At 40.6% G+C, this 23491-nt stretch overlaps 1 protein-coding gene across 1 annotated transcript in view; it reads left to right on the forward strand.

Moving 5' to 3' along the window:
- The first annotated feature begins 5375 nt into the window (after window positions 1–5375).
- LOC126100117 (eukaryotic translation initiation factor 4E-like) overlaps window positions 5376–23491 on the forward strand; it is a 36281-nt gene continuing 18165 nt past the window's right edge. The window contains exons 1-4 of the mRNA XM_049910648.1: window positions 5376–5528; window positions 5738–5907; window positions 5991–6168; window positions 18706–18845. Coding sequence (XP_049766605.1) covers window positions 5499–5528; window positions 5738–5907; window positions 5991–6168; window positions 18706–18845 — 518 coding nt within the window. The 5' untranslated portion in view covers window positions 5376–5498. The remainder of the gene's footprint in view (window positions 5529–5737; window positions 5908–5990; window positions 6169–18705; window positions 18846–23491) is intronic.

Consider the following 23491-nt stretch of genomic DNA (forward strand, 5'->3'; position numbering starts at 1 on the left):
GGAATCACTGATGGCAAATGTCATACGTACATCATATAGCCCATGGACGTCACCTATACATCTGGCTCATGGAGGTCATTTGGAGATTATGATGGGTTGAATGCAAGTCCCATACCCGACTATTACCCAGTACCTAATATTCGCGCCTTCACTAAGGAGTTAGCAGGGCGAATAGCTTCAGCATCACTGACTGTAAAACAGCTTATCACCAGATACTGGTAGTGGAAGAGCTATATCTAAGGCATCAGTTACAACGCCATATGGTTTATCTGAGTGTGTCCGAATGTCTTTTGGATTGAAAAATGCACTGCAAATGTGGCAACGAATTATAAATGATGCACTTACGAGGGCTAAAAGGATGTTTTGCCTATATTGACGGCATATTGATGTTATCAGTGCCAGAAAAATTTCATGAGGGGTAATTGTCCGCTGTGTTTGAATGTATCAAGAAGTATGGCATAATAGTACGTGATGCAAAATGCACACTGCAGAGACAGCAAGTGACATTGTTGGGTTATCAAGTGTCGGACGGAATACACCCACTCGGGAATAAGATAGCGATAATGGACAAGTTGACCCGACCAGTGACTCGCAGCAGCTTTAAAGATCTCTGGGTGCACTCAGTTTCTGTTGACAGCATCTGCCAAAAGCAGTGGAGGTACAAGCCACATTAACAGAAATCTTTGCAATTGCCAATTACAGTGAAATATGGACACTGACAGGGCGGTTTGACATGTAAAGGCAAACTTACGAAAAGTGATGTTAATAGCTCACCTGGTACCACAGGCACGCCTATTAATAATGGTAGACGCCAGCCAGCAAGCATTGGGAGCAGCATCACATCAACATGTAAACAGGCAATAGCAGCCTTTGTTTTTTACATAAAGGGGCCGCGCTGGGCATGTGCCCCCGCCTTGTGGTGCCAACTGCATTGCCACCCGTGCCGCTCCCACCAGTCAGCCCGCACGCTAATCGTCTGTTTCTTTCGTCAGTCGACTCGACTGAATCGAGTTATCGAGTAGGTATACTTCCCTATGTAGCACACGCATCTACGTCATCATATTTTTTATGTTTCTGTCTGGCACTTAGATTGCTAACACATACCTACAAGAAAAGTTGTGGCCATTCTAGTGATCTCGATACGTTAGTCTGTCTGGCATTTGTTCGAGAAAAGTCGCGAATATTCTATTACACTCCTGGAAATTGAAATAAGAACACCGTGAATTCATTGTCCCAGGAAGGGGAAACTTTATTGACACATTCCTGGGGTCAGATACATCACATGATCACACTGACAGAACCACAGGCACATAGACACAGGCAACAGAGCATGCACAATGTCGGCACTAGTACAGTGTATATCCACCTTTCGCAGCAATGCAGGCTGCTATTCTCCCATGGAGACGATCGTAGAGATGCTGGATGTAGTCCTGTGGAACGGCTTGCCATGCCATTTCCACCTGGCGCCTCAGTTGGACCAGCGTTCGTGCTGGACGTGCAGACCGCGTGAGACGACGCTTCATCCAGTCCCAAACATGCTCAATGGGGGACAGATCAGGAGATCTTGCTGGCCAGGGTAGTTGACTTACACCTTCTAGAGCACGTTGGGTGGCACGGGATACACGCGGATGTGCACTGTCGTGTTAGAACAGCAAGTTCCCTTGCCGGTCTAGGAATGGTAGAGCGATGGGTTCGATGACGGTTTGGATGTACCGCGCACTATTCAGTGTCCCCTCGACGATCAACAGTGGTGTACGGCCAGTGTAGGAGATCGCTCCCCACACCATGATGCCGGGTGTTGGCCCTGTGTGCCTCGGTCGTATGCAGTCCTTATTGTGGCGCTCACCTGCACGGCGCCAAACACGCATACGACCATCATTGGCACCAAGGCAGAAGCGACTCTCATCGCTGAAGACGACACATCTCCATTCGTCCCTCCATTCACGCCTGTCGCGACACCACTGGAGGCGGGCTGCACGATGTTGGGGCGTGAGCGGAAGACGGCCTAACGGTGTGCGGGACCGTAGCCCAGCTTCATGGAGACGGTTGCGAATGGTCCTCGCCGATACCCCAGGAGCAACAGTGTCCCTAATTTGCTGGGAAGTGGCGGTGCGGTCCCCTACGGCACTGCGTAGGATCCTACGGTCTTGGCGTGCATCCGTGCGTCGCTGCGGTCCGGTCCCAGGTCGACGGGCACGTGCACCTTCCGCCGACCACTGGCGACAACATCGATGTACTGTGGAGACCTCACGCCCCACGTGTTGAGCAATTCGGCGGTACGTCCACCCGGCCTCCCGCATGTCCACTATATGCCCTCGCTCAAAGTCCATCAACTGCACATACGGTTCACGTCCACGCTGTCGCGGCATGCTACCAGTGTTAAAGACTGTGATGGAGCTCCGTATGCCACGGCAAACTGGCTGACACTGACGGCGGCGGTGCACAAATGCTGCGCAGCTAGCGCCATTCGACGGCCAACACCGCGGTTCCTGGTGTGTCCGCTGTGCCGTGCGTGTGATCATTGCTTGTACAGCCCTCTCGCAGTGTCCGGAGCAAGTATGGTGGGTCTGACACACCGGTGTCAATGTGTTCTTTTTTCCATTTCCAGGAGTGTATTTACTTGTACAGAGAGACTTCGATATGTGACGTTGTAATTACTGACTAATCGCCAAATACGAAGCTAGTTTACATTCAGAAGCAGAAATGTTAAGACTGAAGAATTAATAAGTACTTGTAGCAAGTGCAAGTGAAAAGATTGGTCAAGAGCGAGAGTGACCAGTTCATTGTGAAGTATTAATAATAATACCGGTAATTCATAGTAGTTTCTCAGTAAAAACATTGTTCAAGACTCATAACAATATTTTTACTAATAACATAACAGTAGTTTCCTATACCTAACTCGTAATACTAATTAGGTATGGGAAACTATTGATGCATATATCTCTGGTAACAGTGACTTTCGAGAAGGTTCCTATTGTTACTGTATAGGCTCTCTATCAAATGCACTAAAAAGGAACGGAATCGACAGTAATAGTTCCACATAAATTAATTGCCGCATGACGTCATCATTGGAAATACTCCCTCATATCATAAGATGGCATTGTCTTGCATATGTGTATAATCAGTTTAAATAAAACTTTCTTAAAATTTGCATGTGACTTGATTATTTTTTGTTATGGTAAAAGTAAAGATAGCCCAAGTAATTTTTAGCACCGCCTCCTTTAGGTTTTTCTGTATATGGCACTGGCCTGGAAATAAAAAACTCAAGAGGTGACAGCCCCAGGAAGGAGCACACTAAGAGGATGATCATGACTGGGAAGGCACCGTTCTTAGAGAAGTGCTGTAGGGCAGGCTGGGTAAAAAAATATAAGTACCCATATGTGCCTAGATCTTTGCTCTACAAGTGGGAAGGGGGGGGGGAGGGAGTGGGAGGCATTGTAGGAACCACCACTTAAATAGTGGAAGCGTACAGTCGACATTGGTGGTTTCTCCATGACAAATGTCAAGCCATAATATGATTCATTGTTTTTTTGGCATAGAGAGTTCCATTTGTTTATGCTTGACTTTAGCTGTCACCATAATTTGATTTTCGAAATAAAGAGTTAGATCAATCCAAAGTTTTATCTGTCCGATCCACGAACGATCGTGGTTTGCGCATGTCGTGGCCCCGCCAGGGATTGCGTTGTTGACGATTCAAAGCGACAGTTGCAGCATGCTCTCTGCTCGAAGAAACCATATGTCCTCCAGATTATATCTCTTGCTTACTTACGCAGAATTTACCACTTACCACTACTATCTGCGATGAAAACTCGCAGCAAATGGCATCGAAATTCACTAAACAACTCACAACAATCACGTTTAATGCTCACAATAGCTATGGCATTCACAGAAAAACTTATTATGATAAAAAGTTTGGCCATATACAAGAATATCAATGTACGAGACTGTGTGCTTTATGAAAGCTCCAACTCTTCTCTCCTTCCACGAAATAACAATAAATGGGAATTACTTTACACCAATCCTTACAAAACAATCAGCATTCCTCATGAAGAAAGATACTTGTCAGCACACCCTAGAACTAACGAAATAAGCGAGTTATATTGTCATCATGATCTGCACGAATATCTGCGTTGATGATTGATCTTGTCTTTTTATGCTAACATTTGTGAATAAACGAGTAATTCATAATATATTAGTCTTCTTTGACTTTCATTTGTTTTTCCATTTGTTTTCACTTCATGTCGTCAGACGAAATGTTATACTGTGTTACTTCGTGCAGTTCCTTCCGCTGGTGCTTCTTATGTTGTTTGCGGATTTATCAGTTGTTAGCTCTCTTGCATGATGCTTTATGTAGCGATTAAGCAATCACCCTCTTACTCTAAATGACTTATACTTATCTCTCGAAAATCAATTACAACTGTGGGTAGTAACAAACAAGGAGTAATCAAATATTCCAAAGAGCGAACATAACATACAAGCGGCCTCTATCCCAAACTATACAAAAATCACTTTGCCGGTTTCCTTTCTAGTAGAGAGCCCGAAAAGTTAATTAACCTTCACATAACGACTAACAAACTCCCTTAAATATTTCTCAGGTTCAGTCACAGAGATGTTTTGTTTTGAAATGCAAAATAAATGGTTCAGTCTGGTATATAAGCTGCCAGTTACTAACTAACGAAATGTTATTGCCAGCCTTGTCGCTCTAGTTTCCCAAGCAGAAAATCTGAAATTTCACTGTGGCCTCCGTATGAAATATGGTGGCAAAACGCTGTCGTAACTTTGTATTTCTTGGACCTTTTTTATTTAGGTACTTCTTTACCTAAAGTCACGTTTTCTTTTTCTGTAGCCTTTTCATCACAGTAAACACAACACTAGCTCCCAAGCAAAGAAGGAGATCCATAGCATACTATTTGCGCAATGAGGCAACGTGTGGATACGCGAACGCCCATGGGTACATGGTTTTTTCCACAAATTTTGTTCATGTGCTTTGCTTCCCTTGCGTCTACCATTGAGCACGAAGAAAGAGCCACCGTGTGGCCGCACCTTTATATGAACAATTAATGGTACAAAAATAAACAGAGAAATGCGAGAAATTCGCTGTAGCGTTGGAATATTTTGCGTAGTAGGTGATGTTGACAAATTTTAATTTTAATTTGAATATTGAGTCGTAGACGCAATATCCATGTTTTATTTACGAGATGTTAAACCCTAATCTTCCTTCTATTGTCCATGTTGTAGAGAGTCATTAATACTATGGTGTATAATTTTACTTTTCATGACATAGGATACTCGTTTAACAGCTTGAATATAGAATTTTATCACCACTTCTACCATTTACAGGTGAAGTTTAATGATTGAGAAAGTAACTCGAGTATCCCATATGTAGTTGTTGACCAGTGATGAGTTTTGAGATGGCTTCATGGAAAGTAAGTGTCGATTTGACCACTAGATGGCTCTGTGACAATTCGGTCAAATAATGGTGGTTCGTCTCTTGTGACATGGCTGAGAATAAAGTCGATGGTATGGAGGTAAGGTGAAATGCATATAGTTTCCGTTGTGTGTGGTGATGGTCACTGCTGTTTGTTATTGTGCAGCAATATTTTAATACAAATGTTTTGTATACAAGCTTGTTATGCAGTACGGGCATGCAGCATGTGGCCGGCTGTTCAACCTGGGTTGCGAAAATGGAACAGTTGTGTTGAATAACGTTCCTTTTTTTTTTTTTTTTTTAAATTAGGATACGGACAAGAAAGAAGATGGTGTTAATGATGTATCACCAGAACTCTCTATTAAACACCCGTTGCAAAACACATGGACTCTGTGGTATTTAGATAACGACAAACAGAAGAGCTGGGAGGAAAATCAGAAAGAAGTAACAAGCTTTCAGACAGCGGAGGACTTCTGGAGGTATTATCACACATCAGAATAAGCAATTGTGTTATTCATCAGTGCGAACACGATGTTACAATCATCAAATTTTCCATCTACAGTTTATACAATCATATTAAAGCAGCAAGTGAACTACGACAAGGCTGCGATTACTCGTTATTCAAGAAGGGTATTCGACCAATGTGGGAAGATGAAGTGAATAAAAGGGGTGGGCGTTGGTTGATTAACTTGGAGAAGAAACAGAGAGCTAGTGATCTGGATAACTTCTGGCTGGAAATAGTAAGTAAAACTGATAAATGTCAGAGGTATGTTTAACTATAGTGTTATGAACCATATGTGAAAACTGCTTAATATGGAAAAACAGTTGTAGACTGTCCTACTGTATGTGTGGATTAGAGATCCATTGATGTATGTTATAACTGTTTTTGGGGTCCATATTGTAGTGTAAATGGGTTTCCATTTCTTTGACTGTGCTGAGTGGTCCATTCAGTGTATTTGACCAAAGCTTGTAATTTGTTTGAGAGTGGAAAGTTCTCCCAATATCTTCTTACTGTGTTAAAATGGAACGGGCGTGCTCTGAAGCTCCTTTACAATGTATTTGTGAAGGTGCATTCACATGAATCTACATTTCTATTTAACTTTGCGCATGAGCTTAAATTTCCAACAGCACTGCAATTCATGTGGAAAAGCTGCTTAAAAATACATTTGTGAAAGACTGTCCACACCATGCGTTATTTCTATCCAGTTTTGTACATGAGCTTAAATGTGCAACACCATTACAATGCATGTGGATTTGCGTATGCCTCTTTGCCTTGAAATGGAAAGCCCACTGAAATTTGTAGATAATTACATAAAAAGAGAAGTTGCAGAATGCTGCTTCTAAAGATTATTTGATTAAACATTTCAGGTAAGATGCTCTGAGCATCAATTTCAATTATTAGATAATAGCCGGCCGCTGTGGCCGAGTGGTTGTAGGTGATTCAGTATATATATATATATATATATATGCAGCAGCGCGGTTCCAGACTGAATCACCTACAACCACTCGGCCACAGCGGCCGGCTATTATCTAATAATTGAAATTGATGCTCAGAGCATCTTACCTGAAATGTTTAATCATATATATATATATATATATATATATATATATATATATATGAGATTGAAATTGTGGAAACATTTTATAAAATAAAGTAAAAGATGCATTGAAAGTCAATTAATATTCACTCAATTGCTAAGAATATCTCTTTACTATTTCTCAGTTTGAAGAATAATCGCTTAAATGCTTTGTTTTGAAAAGTGAAAGAAATATCTGAAGCTGGTAGTTACGTCGCTGGTTGCCAACTGATGGATTGTTATTTCCAGCCTTATCATTGCAGTTTTCTAAGGCCTTACGAAATTTATGATCAAAATGTTGCTGTCACATTGTATTTTTTTCTACCTATGCTGTTTACATATGGTGCTGTTTTACCTGTAGTTACCTTGTAGTTCTTTTTCTGTCACCTTTCATTGCAGTGAACATAGCACAAATTGCTAAACAAAGAAATGGATGCATAGCAAACGTCTTGGAACAGTGGTGTGATTTGTGCACACGAGAACACACATACCTAAATATGTTCTTCCAACTAATTTTTGCAAGTGCAAGTGTGCTTTTGTTCCTGTGTATCAGTGGCTGCACAAGAGAAAAAGGGGCATTGTGTGCACATACCTTAACGAAGAGATCTCTTCATTAACGTATGTCCTCGAACTACTAGTAACGTTGGGCACCCACACAAAGGCATTTTTTTATTCATGTGCACACGTTAAAAATGCATTTACTGTTCGTATTAGTTCATGTGTGAAGTGTTATTGGCAGGCAAATACCCATAATAGGAAATCATGGACTATAGACGATAACTAGGTTGCACAGATGCAGACACACACACACAAAATCGTGAGTGGAACAAAAAACCGTTAAAACCTTGAATGACTTGTGTACTTGGAGGTATATTTTGACATAACAGTAGAAAACTAAAGCAGAAAATTGTAATGGCAAGGCATGTTTAAAAGTATCTCGTATCTATTATATACATTTAGTAAGAAACAAAGAGACACAACACTTGTGGCTATCTAATAATCTTAAGTACTAGCAAGATAGTATTAATGAAGTTAGTGAATAAGGGATGAAAGAAGTTATATAAACTATGTAGTAATCAATATATTTTGCATGGCATTTCCAAAATTCAAGTGATACTATGGAAACAGAATGTTGATGCCAAAAAAGCTTTTTTATTTAATGTAGGTTTCTTTTTATGAATGGGACCTACAATTCACTTGTGGCAACTGTATAACATGCTGAATTTAAATAACTAGTGACTTTGAGAAGGAAAAACTGTGGCTCTGTTTGTGTGCAAATTTGTGTATAAGTTATAAATCCTGATAGTTTTTAGTATTCTAAGTATTTGGGAATAGTGTATCAGCAGAATGGAGCATGTTGTTCTTTGATTTAATATATACGATCAATTTTAAGTCGGTTGTTGCAGCTAAGTGGAAATACAGTAATTTAGTCAGAAGTGGAGGAGTGGCCGAGGGGATTGGCCATTAGTGGAGAGATGTGTATATGGATGTTTTATCACGTATCTGTTGTAGACGTTTAGTAAGAAGCAAAATAGGACCCAACACATATGGCAGTCTAATAAATGCCCTCCATCACCCACCATTAGGTGAATTGTAAAGTAAGGTGTAGATGTATTTGTTAAGAGGCCATCTGTGAGTGGTTACTGTTGAATGCTACCATGCTGGGTCAACGGAATGGTCAGAGTCCACCTGTCTGCTTTGACTCATGATGTAATGGTATTGTGGTGTGTGAAATCACTATGGTGTGCAGTTTTGAGTTGGTTCGGTTTGTAGATGTCTTGTTGTATTTGATGGTGCCCTATGGTGGTGGATGTGGATGTGCTTAGTTTAACTTGTGGTATTTAGTTCATTTGAGTTTTGGCGTGCTAATGTGGTTTTGAGTATGTTAGTTTGTGGAAATGTTTTCAGTATTTTTAATAGAGGTGGAGCCCCTCCACGCCCACACCGGCATGATGGCCAACACAAAAGGTCTACTGCCATCTCTGCATAAGGGTTAGTATTCACTAAGGTGAGGTGTCGCAGGATGTGGGTACTGCGATGTTTGCGTACGTCTGGTTAGGATTAACTATTAATACGCACTCATCTGGAGATAGATTGGTCGAAATCTGACGAAGGGTAGCGGTTTGAAGGGCAGAGGAAAAAAAGTGCCAAGGCAAGAGCCAAGGGAAAAAAACCTCTGCGAAAGTTAGGTCGGGCGGCAAGAGCAGTAGCGGTTGTCTTGCTGCCTGCGATAGGTTGTGCAAGGATAGGCTTTGTTAGTAGTGGGTATCGTGCATGTCGATACCTTGACGTTGTGCGTTTGTGCTGCTCGGCGGCTGGCGCTGGTTGCTGGTACAGTGTCCTCGTTCAGCGTCCTGCAACCTGCAATGAATTTCAGTGATTTATTGGCCATTTTTATATGTATGTGGCGTGTTTGTTAGGTCTGATAAGTTTGGTGTTTGTTGTGCAGTAAGAAGTCGAATTTTTTCAATTGATTTTTTGTTGGGAATGGATGAAGTTCATTAGTGTGTCATTATGTTCTGAGATGTGTCATGATATGATGTCTATCTACAGTTTCTGCAGATGTTTGATCTTATCGCTGAATATGTTAGATGTTATGTTTGCGGCAACAACATGACATTGATGACAGTCCTGGCGGCTCGGATCAGGGACACACACATGTGCAATTGTCCGATTTTACGAGAATCATGAAATCTTACACATCCACAGCCCTCATTCTTTTGTCCAAAGAGGAAATTGAAGAATTCTGTGAGCTGAAAATAGAAAGGTCCAAACAAACTACTCCTGTGAAAGAAGTGATGGGCAAACTCATATTGCATGCACTTTAAAGAGCAAGAAAGAAGAAATTTCGTTTTTTTGGCCAACACCTCAGAAACAGCAGGATGATAATCAGATTCACAACCTGAAATGGGGGATGTTTGTGGCGTGTGCTTATGACTGTGACTGGTGGATTGCAGTGGTTATAGACACCAGTTATGATTTAAACGAAATTGTACTGAACTTTATGCTACCACATGGACCAGCTGTTGTATATAGGTTTTCAGCTGAAGGACAGCAGCAGTGCCATCAGTGCTCACTTCCTGTTCACAATGTTTTGAAGATTGTAAATGCTCCAATTCCAATTGGTTCAACAGGAAGGCATCACTCTAAATCAAAGGAACATACTGAAGCAGTGGAACCAATTTTTAGTTCATTGCCTGGCTAATTTCAGTACAAAACAGAGTGCACAGAAGTTACATATAAACTGAAACCTTTAAGTCTTTGGACAAATCATACATTTTGGAATCATTTAAAATGCTTGGAAAATAAGTCTCTTACTCATGTTTTAGAACTAAAATTATGCTGGGTTTTGATTTTTATGGGCCTGTTATGTGATAATGTGGTAATAAAACAGGTTTCATATGTAGCAAAAATTTCAATTCTTTACAAAACCTGTTCAAAGTAAAAGTGGAATGTAGAACTATATGGTACTATTCAACAGAAAAAAAATTAAAATTTTATGCATTAGCATTTTTGAAAAAACAATTTTTCCCATAAATTATAGAAAAGTTCGGAATGTTACAGTAAAAGAACTTCATCAGATAAGTCCAAATGAAGGATTTCTTTGTAATCGTAAAGCAATTGTCTTTCAAATAAAAAAAAAAAAAAAAACAAAATATCTAGAACTATTCCAGAGATAAGCATTTTAAATTTTTTTCTAAAATTCACACCTTCAAAATGGTATGCGCAGTGTCGTCTTTGGAGGGCTGTATCTCTGAGCAGAAAGCCTTGTTGAGCTCTTAGGATTCTGCCTAACCATACACTGAGAAAAAAAGAGCAAAAAATTTTTGACACCCAGTATTATAAGTGAAAACTTAGCTCTTCTTATAGCTGTACTTTATATACATTAATTTAAACCATTTAACTTGTATTTGTGTGTTTGTGCTTAACATTGATGTTGTTATTGGCTGATTACATCATGTGTCCTGTGCTCTGAATATCTGCTGTCATTGACTAGTGAAATCACACAATATGAACTAGGATTGGTTGACAAAAGTGCATCACAACCTCGTTGTCAATGCTTCAGATGATGTCATGGTGTATTTGGTGAAGCTCATATTTAGACATTTGTAATATGAAAATACACATTGGTGGTGATGTTGCCGCACATAAAAAAAAAGCACCACTCCGTCTTCAGGCCACAAGTGGCCCATCGGGACCATTTGACCACCGTGTCATCCTCAGTTGAGGATGGGGATAGGAGGGGCGTGTGGTCAGCACATTGCTCTCCCGGTCGTTATGATGGTTTTCTTTGACCGGAGCCGCTACTATTCGGTCGAGTAGCTCCTCAGTTGGCATCACGAGGCTGAGTGCACCCCCCGCACATCAAATATCTTTCCAAAATGCGTTGCTTTTCACTGGATTTTTTTCCCTAAAGAACCGGGAAGTTCTCCGCCAGTGTATAAAACCTTTACCATTCAAAGGATAGAGAAGTATAAGTTCTACAGCTCCAAGGGAAAGTGTGTTGACTCTTAATACAGAAAAAAAAATTACTTTCACCTGGGGTGTTACGTATTTTCGCTCAGGAAAGAGAGTATTTTTAACCGTGAAATCCGGGAATTGTTTTTTGGATCCATGTATACACCCTTTATCGTCACAAATCTTATATAACATTACCTAATTAACATAACTGAAAATTAAACACACACAATTTCTAGTTTTTCAGTTTCTGCGTTGGTATTTACTGTTATACATCAAGAGCACTGATGCATTCATAGAAACTTCGAAGCATGAAAATCGAGACTACCGTGCCACATATGCCCCAGTCATTTTTTCTAGTGTGAACGTCATTAGGAAAACAACCTCATTGACATAGTTAATTATCTTGCGGTCAGACAATACTTTTGTGCCAAAACGTGTATTGAAGCATTTTGTCCAAAGCTGGAGCGACTGGTGAATGATGTAATTCTTTACCTGTCGGTAAAAGTATAAGTAGTGGGATTTACATAATGCCAATGGATTTCACCAACAAACAGCCCATTGTGTAGGGAAGGATTGCTTTGCTCGTCCTAAGAGCCACTAATGTACAGAAATGGCTCCATTTTAATGCAGCATTGCAAAAATTTCTCCAAAAACTAACAACTTGTTTCCTTTGTAAGCTTTCCAGATTTTGTGCCTGATGTGTACACATCCTGATGCCCTTCCATTAATTGGTTTATATCTTGCTGGAATCAAAAGACTAAATTTGCCACTAATTTCTTGGATATGCGTGAACACATTATGTCAGTTGTGATGATAAAATCTAGTTTTTAATAGGATGTGAAATGCTTTTATTTTGTCTATAATTCATTGTATAAGGGGCAATCAGAAAGTTTGTTTCAAGGCAGTGTTGCATGCAACATTGCACAATTGCGCTGCAGGCATATAAGCACTGAGAGGGATTAGTATGGCGTTCTGTCTTTCCACTGTGTTTGTGGTAAATGCGGAAGCGTGAACTGTGGCGACATTTTTACCACATGCATCGAAACAGGACCTACTTCCTCTTTTTCTTTTTGTGGCTGCTGAAGGACAAACACTGATATACATCCATTGAAGAATGTGAATGCGACAAAATGTCTGTCGAAAGCACCATTGTGGCATGGTGTGCTAAGGGGTGCTACTGCTTCATGATAATGTATGTTCCTACATTGCAATGTTATTATGCAGAAGTTAAGCCAACTCGTGTGGGAGCCACTTGGGCTCCTGCCCTATAGTCCTGATTTCTCCCCATGCAATTATCATGCCTTTGGTCCCTTAAAACAGAGCTTGAAAGCTTGAAAGTTCCTGTCGTATCAGGATGTGCAGCAGACAGTTACAGACTTCTTCATGCAGCAGGACACAGTGTTCTGCCAAATGGGTATCTTCAGCTTGGTGCGTCGGTGGGATTATTGCCTCAATGCTCACGGCAATTTTGCATGATAGGCATACCTATTCTGGACTGTATGGCCTTCTAATTATCTTTCATGGAGCTACAAAAAATCTTGATGTCACATAACTTTGGTGACAACAAATGAAATGGGTATTGGGGGTGCTGGGAAAACAACAAAAACAACAACATAAGATTGATTGTAAGCGTAGGCTTCCGCGGCCGTTGTCTTCTTCAATAAAATTCTTCAGGGTATCAGACCGCATCGTCATAATTTAAAATGCGGCAACGTTTCGGCCAGCGTTGCAGCTAGCCTTCATCAGGGCCTTACGTTAACTGCTAAATGAAACACACTTGGTTCCTTAAATAGCTGCACGAGAAAACCGTGTCGTTACTTGATTGGCTGTCATCTGGCCCCACGGAGGAGTTACAGAACTTCCACAAGCACCTTAACCAACAACATAGGAAAATTCAGTTTACAATGGAAACAGAGAAGAATGGGGTGCTGCCTTTTCTCGACGTGGAAGTTTATCGAAAACCTGATGGTAAACTTGGCCACAAAGTGTACAGGAAACCAACCAATACGGACAGGTACCTTCACGCCTCCTCCCACCATCACCCCACGCAGAAGAAGTCCGCCCTGCACACGCTAACGAAGAGAGCGTACAGGATAAGCGACGAAGAACATCTGAAGACAGAACTTGAACGCCTCAGGTCCATCTTCGGAACTAATGGCTATGGGAAGCAGATGATAGACAGCTCCATGTCGACAAGGGAGAAGACCAATAGGGAAGAGGAGAACGAGGCACAGAGTATTGCGGTGTTACCATATGTACAAGGGGTCACCAAACGTATTGGCAAAATTCTACGAAAAGCCGACATCAAACCAATTTTCCGAAGCAGAAACAAAATATCAGATATGCTCGGTTCTACCAAGGATGCAGTTGACAAACTACACACAGCTGGCGTGTGTGAAATTGGTTGTGCGTGTGGATTAGTCTACATAGGTGAGACGGGACGTCCGATTAGCACAAGGCTCTCGGAACATGAAAGATATATCCGCCTGAAACAACACACTAAGTCAGCAGTGGCGGAACACCGAGACGAGTGCGGGAAACCTATATTTTTTCAAGAAGCCCGCGTCCTGGCGAAACAGCCTCTCACTTTCAAAAGAAAGATTAGAGAGGCGATAGAAATAGCCAAAAGACCCGCCAACATGAATAGAGAGAACGGGTACAAGCTTCCGAGGTCTTGGCTGCCTGCAATAGCAGGGCTACGGAGCGGCGGCAGAGCCGTGGCGGCCCAAGCAGACACGCGGAGAGCCGCAGCAGTGGTCGCGAGCACACAAAGCAATGGCACGCCGCAGCCGGCTTCTGGACAGCATGGAAACAGTGTGACGTCACAGCCATCACCTGTTCGCTATTCGTCCGTCTCCTCCAATGGGGTGGATTAATATAAAGACCAATAGAAAACAGCTATTTCAGCCAATGACAGATAATAAAGGAAACACCAATAAAGCATACTTTTCACCCCTCCTCCTCCTCCTTTTACAGCCAATCAAGTAACGACACGGTTTTCTCGTGCAGCTATTTAAGGAACCAAGTGTGTTTCATTTAGCAGTTAACGTGAGGCCCTGATGAAGGCTAGCTGCAACGCTGGCCGAAACGTTGGCGCATTTTAAATTATGACGATGCGGTCTGATACCCTGAAGAATTTTATTGAAGAACATAAGATTGAATTTGAACTTTTGGCACAAAATTTCAAAACTGTGCTATTAGCCAGAGCCTTGCTAACTCATTTGGTTTTATTCCACGTGATTGAATTGAAGAAGACTCATCAAGACTTTGACTGTTATTTTCTCGGAAGATATTGAGTGCTGGCACCTAGCCGGAACAGGAATGTCTTTGTCACCCTTCTTTCACTCTGCCAAGTGTTCACTGTACCAGAGAGTGATCTGTGGCTAGTTCCCCTTGCAAGTGTATTTTAAAAGGATAGGCTAGTGGGAAGTAGATGTGGTTTATTTGTCACATTAGATAAACTCAAATCCCTTGACATTGAAACTGCATGCAAGATTGCTTATAATTGGATTCTTCTATCAACCACCAGACTCGCCTCCTGATGTAATGAAAAAGTTTAGAGGAAATCTAAGTTCACTATTATTTTAAATGGTGGGCATGACAGTATGAGCTGCAAAACATTATGATGTCCCTTCTCTGAGCGTTACCTAGAGCAGTAATGGAAATTTCTGAAAGGAGCAGTATGTAAAACAAGGAAAAGGCAGTCACTCACCTATAGTAGATTGGCACGTGGAGCACAGAAACACGTAACAGAAAACAGCATTCACAACAGGTTTCTAGCACTAGCTATTGTTCTGATAGAAACGCAGCACCCAGGCGGCGGGAGAACAGACGCTGTACCTGTACCGCGCGGACTGCACAGACTTGTAGGAAGCACCTGAGGAGGAGATGGAGGGGGGATTGTCCTGTATAAATGATGCCGGCCCACCGCCGGTCAGTACATCAGCGCACCTGATGACGGCAACATGGTCGATTGCCGAAATATTGTGTCCTATGCACACTCATACCATGCTGTTCACCCGAGATTTATTTCGTCAGAACTATACACATTCATACACACAACCACATAGACACCCAAACATATGGTTCTGTAACCATCATTCTTGTTGTGGCCACATGTGTGAGTGTATGCATGCACATTTGTGCTTGTGCGTGCGCGCTTCTGTCAGATAAAGAACTAATGCTTGATAGCTAGTTTGAATGCTGTTTTCTGTTATGTGCTTCTGTGCTTCACGCTTCTATCTGCTATTGTGAGTAATGACGTAGAACAGATTGTTCAGAAGCCCACTCATGTTGGCAGCGTCCAGGAAATTGCCACATTGGATTAGGAGTAGTAGAAGTCGATGGGAGAGAAGTAGGTGATGTTGTGGAAGCGTGTAAGTTTAACTCTGAGTCCAGATCTTGATGTTAGTATCAATGAACCTGAACCAGACAAGAGATTTGGGGAGGCTAGGAAGGTTTCCTCTAGATGGCCTATAAAAAGCTTGACATAGGAGATTACCATGTGGGTGACCAGCCTGAACTGCCAGAGGTGGCAGGCGCGCGCGCGCGCGGGTGTGTGTGTGTGTGTGTGTGTGTGTGTGTGTGTGTGTGTGTGTAGGTTTTGGCTGAAAGTTTAATGTGTAACAGTTTTTTCATTGTGCCTGTCTATACTCAACATGTGTGTGTGTGTGTGTGTGTGTGTGTGTGTGTGTGTGTGTGTGTGTGTGTGTGTGTGTGTGTGTGTGTGTGTAGGTTTTGGCTGAAAGTTTAATGTGTAACAGTTTTTTCATTGTGCCTGTCTATACTCAACATGTCATCTGCATGGTGAGTAATGAGCTATGGTTTCCATAATTGTTGATATTCCAACATGGCTTTTTCATTGTTTGCTTTTCTTAGGCGTTTGTATTGATAAGAACATGAACTGAAAGTCACACATTAATTTTCTTAAAAGTCTAAGCTGTTGCGATACAAATATCGCATTTTGAAGATGAAAAAGTCTAAAAATTTAGTTGTTTTCCTATTTTCGTTTACTGATTTCTTATGTCGTTATATTCTGGGGTAACTCATCACTGAGTAAAACAGCACTTTGTGCACAGAAATTCGTAATGAGGAACAATTGGGCTTACGAATGACAGTCTCACAGTGTGTTTATTGCTTTGCGAAGTTTGCTGTCAGCACTTCTTGAAAGATTTAAAAATAGTCTTCTCTCACTCTAGACCGTGACTCTTTTATCTACAGACTCACTTGTTTGATTGTAGGTCACCTTAAAGCTCTTTTTGGTGTGAATTCGTGTTGGGTTTCATCCATCATCCATTTGTTCCATTCTTCTCTTGTATACACATTAAATGGTGTAATTATTGAGACATGAAGAGGTTGGAATAACAGCAAGCTCTGTGTTTCCTTGTCACAATTTCTCTTTCACAGAATTTTTTAAATGACTGCTAAACTGATCTAGCACAAGAAGAGAACTCTTCTTCAGTAAAGCACCTTTCCTTGTCTCGCACACTCTGTTAATCCATAATTTCGCACCAGCCTCATTCATCTATCTTCGTCACGTACGTGAACGACAACACCTGACAGTATTGCAGACGGTTTTATCATGGTTTTGCACTTGAAAATGAGGATTGGATTATGTTTTGTATCATCCGTGTAACATGATAGGACAACAGTGCAGTGTATTTTTTTCCTTGTCCGCTTGTTTATATAGTTAGTTGTGGAACCTTTCATGGCAACAGTTCTGTTACTCAGCACATCAAATGTCAAAGTAGTTTTGCCCATATTCGCAATTTAGCTTAGTTCCACACTGGTTTTCTTTCGTTGTTGAATAATAAAGCAGTGGAAAGATAGTATTTTTTCTTCATACTCTTGTAGCATTTTCTGAGATTTTTTTGGCTGTGGTTCGCATGATATGTTCATGACAATTCATAAATGTGTAGTACCAACCAGCTCCACCCTTAAAGTCTGTTAAGTTCCACTATAGTGCTAGCTTACAAGTGCGTATTTGAATTATTGTTGAATTCCAGTGCCAGCCGTTGTGGCCGAGCAGTTCGAGGTGCTTCGGCCTGGAACTGTGTGACCACTACGGCCGCAGGTTCGAATCCTGCCTTGGGCATGGATGTGTGTGATGTCCTTGGGTTAGTTAAGTTTAAGCAGTTCTAAGTTCTAGGGGACGGATGACCTCAGATGTTAAGTCCCATAGTGCTCAGAGCCATGTGAACTCTCTCTTTTTTTTTTAAATTCCAATGCCATTGTAACAGTGTCCTTGAAAAATTTCAATACGGTATCTTCTAGTTTGGCCATTTTACATTCCGTTCTCTATTTGCATATTTAGTCTTCCTCACGCTTCTTTATTAGCCTACCTATGGCGAATTATTATTATTTTTATTATTTTTTTCCCCTGTTGGTGGAGGGCCGAAATGACGCTCAGCAGCTCTGTTTCAGTGTTATTCTGCGTATGCTATTACTTTCAATTTATAGCCTTTAATTTTTTTCCATTACGAAACCAGCTACTAACAAAACTATTGTACTGTTAGTGATAACACAAACCACTTTCAGTTCAAGTTCACTGGGACTGCAGACTGTAGTGACGCATCACAGACTAGATGGTGTTCTGGATTTGAATGATGTAGCAGAAGGGAGACAATGTTAGCAAGCTTCTGGCATCAAATATATGACTGTTTTTTGAGACAAGCAGGAATTTTAACTCAAACACTGGACATTTTTGTATTAATGTAGAGTAAAAGACATACCTGAAATTTGGAGGCAATTTTTTGTCCTCTTAACTCCACAGTGAACATTCTGAATGTGTAATAGTGTGTGCGTGCGTGAGTGCACGCCCTGGGGGTGGGTGGGGGTTCAGTGTTCCTTCCATACAGGCCCTATATGTGGCGGATGTATTGCAAGTTGGAAAACAGAAAAGTAAAGAAATCTCTCATGAACAAACACAACAGGTGTGTGTGTGTGGGGGGTGCGCATGCATTACTTAAATTGGCTGAAGTTTCTGTGGATTTATTTCCATACTTATTATTATAATCGTAGCTTTCTAATTGAAGCCTAAAATGTGTATTGTTATTACATTGAACTGAGATGTATGTACAAAAGTTTTTTAAATAATATTGAACAGTAATTAACCCATAGGGTGTTGTAGCTTATATATGTGCCATATGCAAGTTTTATGCTTTTTAGATTTTGTTTGCTTCTTATTAATATACTAATTCAGTTTTAAGAAGACATACATTTTTGTATTTCTGTTTATAGTTGCTGTGTCTGATTGGTGAAGCATTTGATGAATACAGCAGTCAGGTCTGTGGAGCTGTTGTTAATATAAGGGCAAAAGGAGACAAGATTGGCCTTTGGACATCTGATGCTTCAAACGAACAAAGTATTATGAAAATAGGGTAGGTTTATCAAAATTTTGATTCCTTAAACATATTTTTTAAATCTCAGAAATTTTTAATGTGTATCATTATTCAGGATGATTCTCGAAGATATGCAAGTATATTAATATGGTTATAATAGAAGGAAACATTCCACGAAGGAAAAATATACCTAAAACAAAGATGATGTGACTTACCAAATGAAAGTGCTGGCAGGTCGACAGACACACAAACGAACACAAACATACACACAAAATTCAAGCTTTCGCAACAAACTGTTGCCTCATCAGGAAAGAGGGAAGGAGAGGGAAAGACGAAAGGATGTGGGTTTTAAGGGAGAGGGTCTTTAAATATGTCTGCTTGTGTCTGTATATGTGTGGATGGATATGTGTGTGTGTGCGAGTGTATACCCGTCCTTTTTTCCCCCTAAGGTAAGTCTTTCCGCTCCCGGGACTGGAATGACTCCTTACCCTCTCCCTTAAAACCCACATCCTTTCGTCTTTCCCTCTCCTTCCCTCTTTCCTGATGAGGCAACAGTTTGTTGCAAAAGCTTGAATTTTGTGTGTATGTTTGTGTTCGTTTGTGTGTCTGTCGACCTGCCAGCACTTTCATTTGGTAAGTCACATCAAGTATATTAATATGTTTTTCTGCAAGTAAAACTAAAGAAAAAAGTTAATAAAAACATGTCTGCAAATGTTTAGTTACAGAGTTACTGCTAATAAAAGATTTTGCCTGAAATTTAGCAACTTCACTGATATGAAGCCATCGCAAAGCTGTATGAGCCTAAAGTAAAGCATGATTTCCATGGATTTTTGTGTATGGGGATGGATGAAAGACATAGTTTATGAGGTCAAAGTCAATACACGTGAGGCATTACTTGCTCGCATTATGAATGAATGCAATAGTTGAAATTAAGAACAACCCTGTGAAACTGAAACGAGCAACGAAATCTGTTCATACACATGCAGCTAAATACATCGAATTCTGTTGAGACATTTTTGAACATTTATTGTAAATGTATTGTGAAATTGTATGTTCACTGTACAACCTCCTTAACACTGAGCTTTGTTTCTACAGGTTTAACATGAATTCATGTGTACTGTGGTACAAATAAAAGCAGATTATCTGACACATTCATACAGCTACAGTTAATGTTATTACCATCATTTTTCCAAAAATTAAATTCTCTACATCTTCTGTTGAAAATTTTGTACAATTGTTTGGAATTTAGAAAACAAATTGGGCCAAGCAGTTAAGAAATTAAAAATTTTACGAAATTACTTCTTCGCTTTTCTCGATGTTCAGGAAAACTACTGCAGATAAACGTCTGGGACATGTTTTATTAGAGTCACCAGACCGATAACAACAAAATAAATGTAAATCGTGCTTTACTTTAACCTCATACAGTTTTGCAGTGGCTTCAAATATTAGCGAAGTTGCTACATTTCAGGCAAAGTCTTTTGTTAGGCGTAACTCTGTAATGAAACATTTGCGGACCTATGTTTATATGAACTTTTTTCTTTAGTTTTACTTGTAGAATAACAAATTAAAATATTTGAATATCTTTGTGAATCACTCTGTATATCGTAGGAGTTAGTAGTGAGTGAACTTTGTGAAGGTATGAAGCTGCGTGCTAGTTATAATTGAAAATTGAGAGGTGAATGCTATGTCCCATTCTTTGCAGTCTGCATGCTGATTATTATGTTTTGTGCATAATTCTACTTTGGAGTTGAATGAACAGATTGAAATTGGGAAATACTTTGATGTGAACACTGCCATATCATTGACTTCAGTTGTAGGTTGTGATTGCATATTATGATTGTTTCATTAAATCTGATATTATTTGATCATCTTTTGTATTCAAAAGGAATTTTGGTTGCCATTGTATATGAATAGGATGTAATCAGATACTTAGATTTCAGATACAAAGGAAAATAGGTGAGGTTATGTTAAACCTTCCCTCAACCTGAAGGTTGGCTTCACTGCAACATTGTATTATGAGGAATGGTCCTATTGATGGTAGCATGCTCGTTGCCATTTCTGGCGTTTCAGCTCACTTATCCAACCAGTCATAGAAGATACAAATTGGTGGTGGCTTACTGCAGCAGCTGTCCACAAATTAATTCTGGTTTACCGTATTGAAAAAATACCACCACCACTTCTGAATTGATAAAATTCATCTTCAGACAGCATGCATATTTCATCAAAACACATTTGTTTACAGGTGAAATATCCACCTGGCACAAACGTTTTTTATAGTTCTTTTTTCACTGGATCATATGTACACGACTACAGGAATATGATTCATTGGAGAAAAAAATGTGAAAACAAATCTTCCCGGCAGATATTTCATGTAACTTCAAATTCTATCACAAGTTTTTGCGCATCCTTTGTTATTACAGTTTTGTCACAGGGAATTATTGTTTATTCTTGGGCAACTCTCTTGTAACCCAACATAACATAACACGTGAAACTTCCTGGCAGATCAGCACACACTCAGTTGCAAAGTGAAAATATTGTGAGATGCATTTTGACAAAAGCATGCAAGGTGTCTGAGATGAATTATATCAACTTGAAACTGGTAATGATACTTTTAATAAAATAAACCAAAACCAATTGGCAGTTTGCTGCTGTACACTATCAGCAGATCGTATTGCATAACAACCATGGTCTCAAATCTTTTTTATTTGACAATATTACAGTCTTTTTGAAGTGGACTCCAAACCACAGAGCAACCTGACATTTTTCATGTACACAAATCATTTATTGAGATGAAAGGAGTGATAAATGACAAAAAAATTGTAGGATCGATTGAGAATTGAGCAGTGCATCTTTGGATTTGTGGTCCGATACCATTCCCCCCCCCCCCCCCCCCCCCCCCAAAAAAAAAAAAAAAAAAAAAAAAAGTCCCTCTCCATCTTGCTGATGGTGGGGAAGCTTGCGTACTTCAGCGATATAACCAATCATACCGTAAGTAAACCACAACCGAGGAGTATCTGTTATAGGGACAACAGTCTGGATGATTGACTTATATGGTCTTGAAACATCAACCAAAACTGTCTTGCCATGCTGGTACCGCGAATGGCAAGCAAGGGGAAACTACATTTGTAATTTTTCCCAAGGGCATGCAGCTCTACTGTATTGTTAAATGATGATGTCATTCTCTTGGGTAAAATATTCCGGAGGTAAAATAATCCCCCCATTCGGATCTCCGGACGGGGACTACTCAGGAGGATGTCGCCGTCAGGAGAAATAAAACTGGTGTTCTACAGATCGGTGCATGGAATGTCAGATCCCTTAATTGGGCAGGTAAGCTAGAAAATTTAAAAAGGGAATTGGATAGGTTAAAGTTAGATGTAGTGGGAGTTAGTGAAGGTCTGTGTTAGGAGGACCAGGACATCAGGTAAATACAGGGTTATAAATACAAAATCAAATAGGGCTAATGCAGGGGCAGGTTTAAAAAAAATGGATACATGGATAAAGTTTGATAGTACGAAAAGGAAGAGAAGGAAAAATAGTAGGTGAATATGGCCTGGGCAGGGGAGGGGGGAGGGGGGGAGGAAGGAATGAAAGAGGAATCTGCCTGATAGAATTTTGCACAGAGCATAACTTAATCATAGCTAACACTTGGTTTAAGAATCATGAAAGAAGATTGTAGACGTGGAAGAGACCTGGAGACACTGGAAGGTTTCAGATTGATTACATAGTGGTTAGATGGAGATTTAGGAAACAGATTTTAGATTGTCATAAATTTCCAGGGGCAGATGTGTACTCCGACCACAATTTATTGGTTACGAACTGCAGATTAAAACTGAGGAAACTGCAAAAGGCAGGATTTTAAGGAGATGGGACCTGGATAAACTGAAAGAACCAGAGGTTGTAGAGGGTTTCAGGGGAAGTATTAGGGAACGATTGACAAGACCAGGAGAAAGGAATATAGAAGAAGAATGGTTAACTTTGAGAGATGAAATAGTGAAGGCAGCAGAGGGCCAGGTAGGCAAAAAGACAAAGGCTAGTAGTAATCCGTGGGTAACAAGAGATATTGAATTTAATCAATGAAAGGAGATTATATAAGAACGCAATAAATGAAGCAGGTGAAAGGGAATACAAAGCCTAAAAAATGAGATTGGCAGGAAATGCAAAATGGCTAAGCAGGAATGGCTAGAGGACAAGTGTAAGGATGTAGAAGCATACATTGCTATGCATAAGATAGATACCGCCTACAGGAAATTAATAGGCCTTTGGAGGAAAGAGAACCACCTGTATGAATATCAAAAGATCAGATGGAAAACCAGTCCTAAACAAAGAAGGGAAGCAGAAAGATGGAAGGAGTATATAGAGGGTCTATGCAAGGGTGATGTATGTCCTGCCTCCTATGCGCTGCTTTCGGTGTTTGCGCTTTGGGCACATGTCGTCACGGTGTGCGGCTGAGCCCCTTTGTTGCAATTGTGGACGTCCTCTTCGTGAGGAACATACATGCACCCCACCACCTCGGTGCGTCAATTGTCCTGGCATCCACTCGCCTAGATCTTTAGACTGCCCCGCGTATCAGAAGGAGAAGAAGATTCAAGAATTAAAAACTTTGGATCGTCTCTCTTATTCAGAGGCCAGGAAGAAGTATGACCGCCTCCATCCCGTGACGTTGACAACTTCGTTTGCTTCAGTCG

The sequence above is a fragment of the Schistocerca cancellata genome, chromosome 9 (assembly GCF_023864275.1).
Source record: "Schistocerca cancellata isolate TAMUIC-IGC-003103 chromosome 9, iqSchCanc2.1, whole genome shotgun sequence".
Taxonomy (NCBI): domain Eukaryota; kingdom Metazoa; phylum Arthropoda; class Insecta; order Orthoptera; family Acrididae; genus Schistocerca; species Schistocerca cancellata.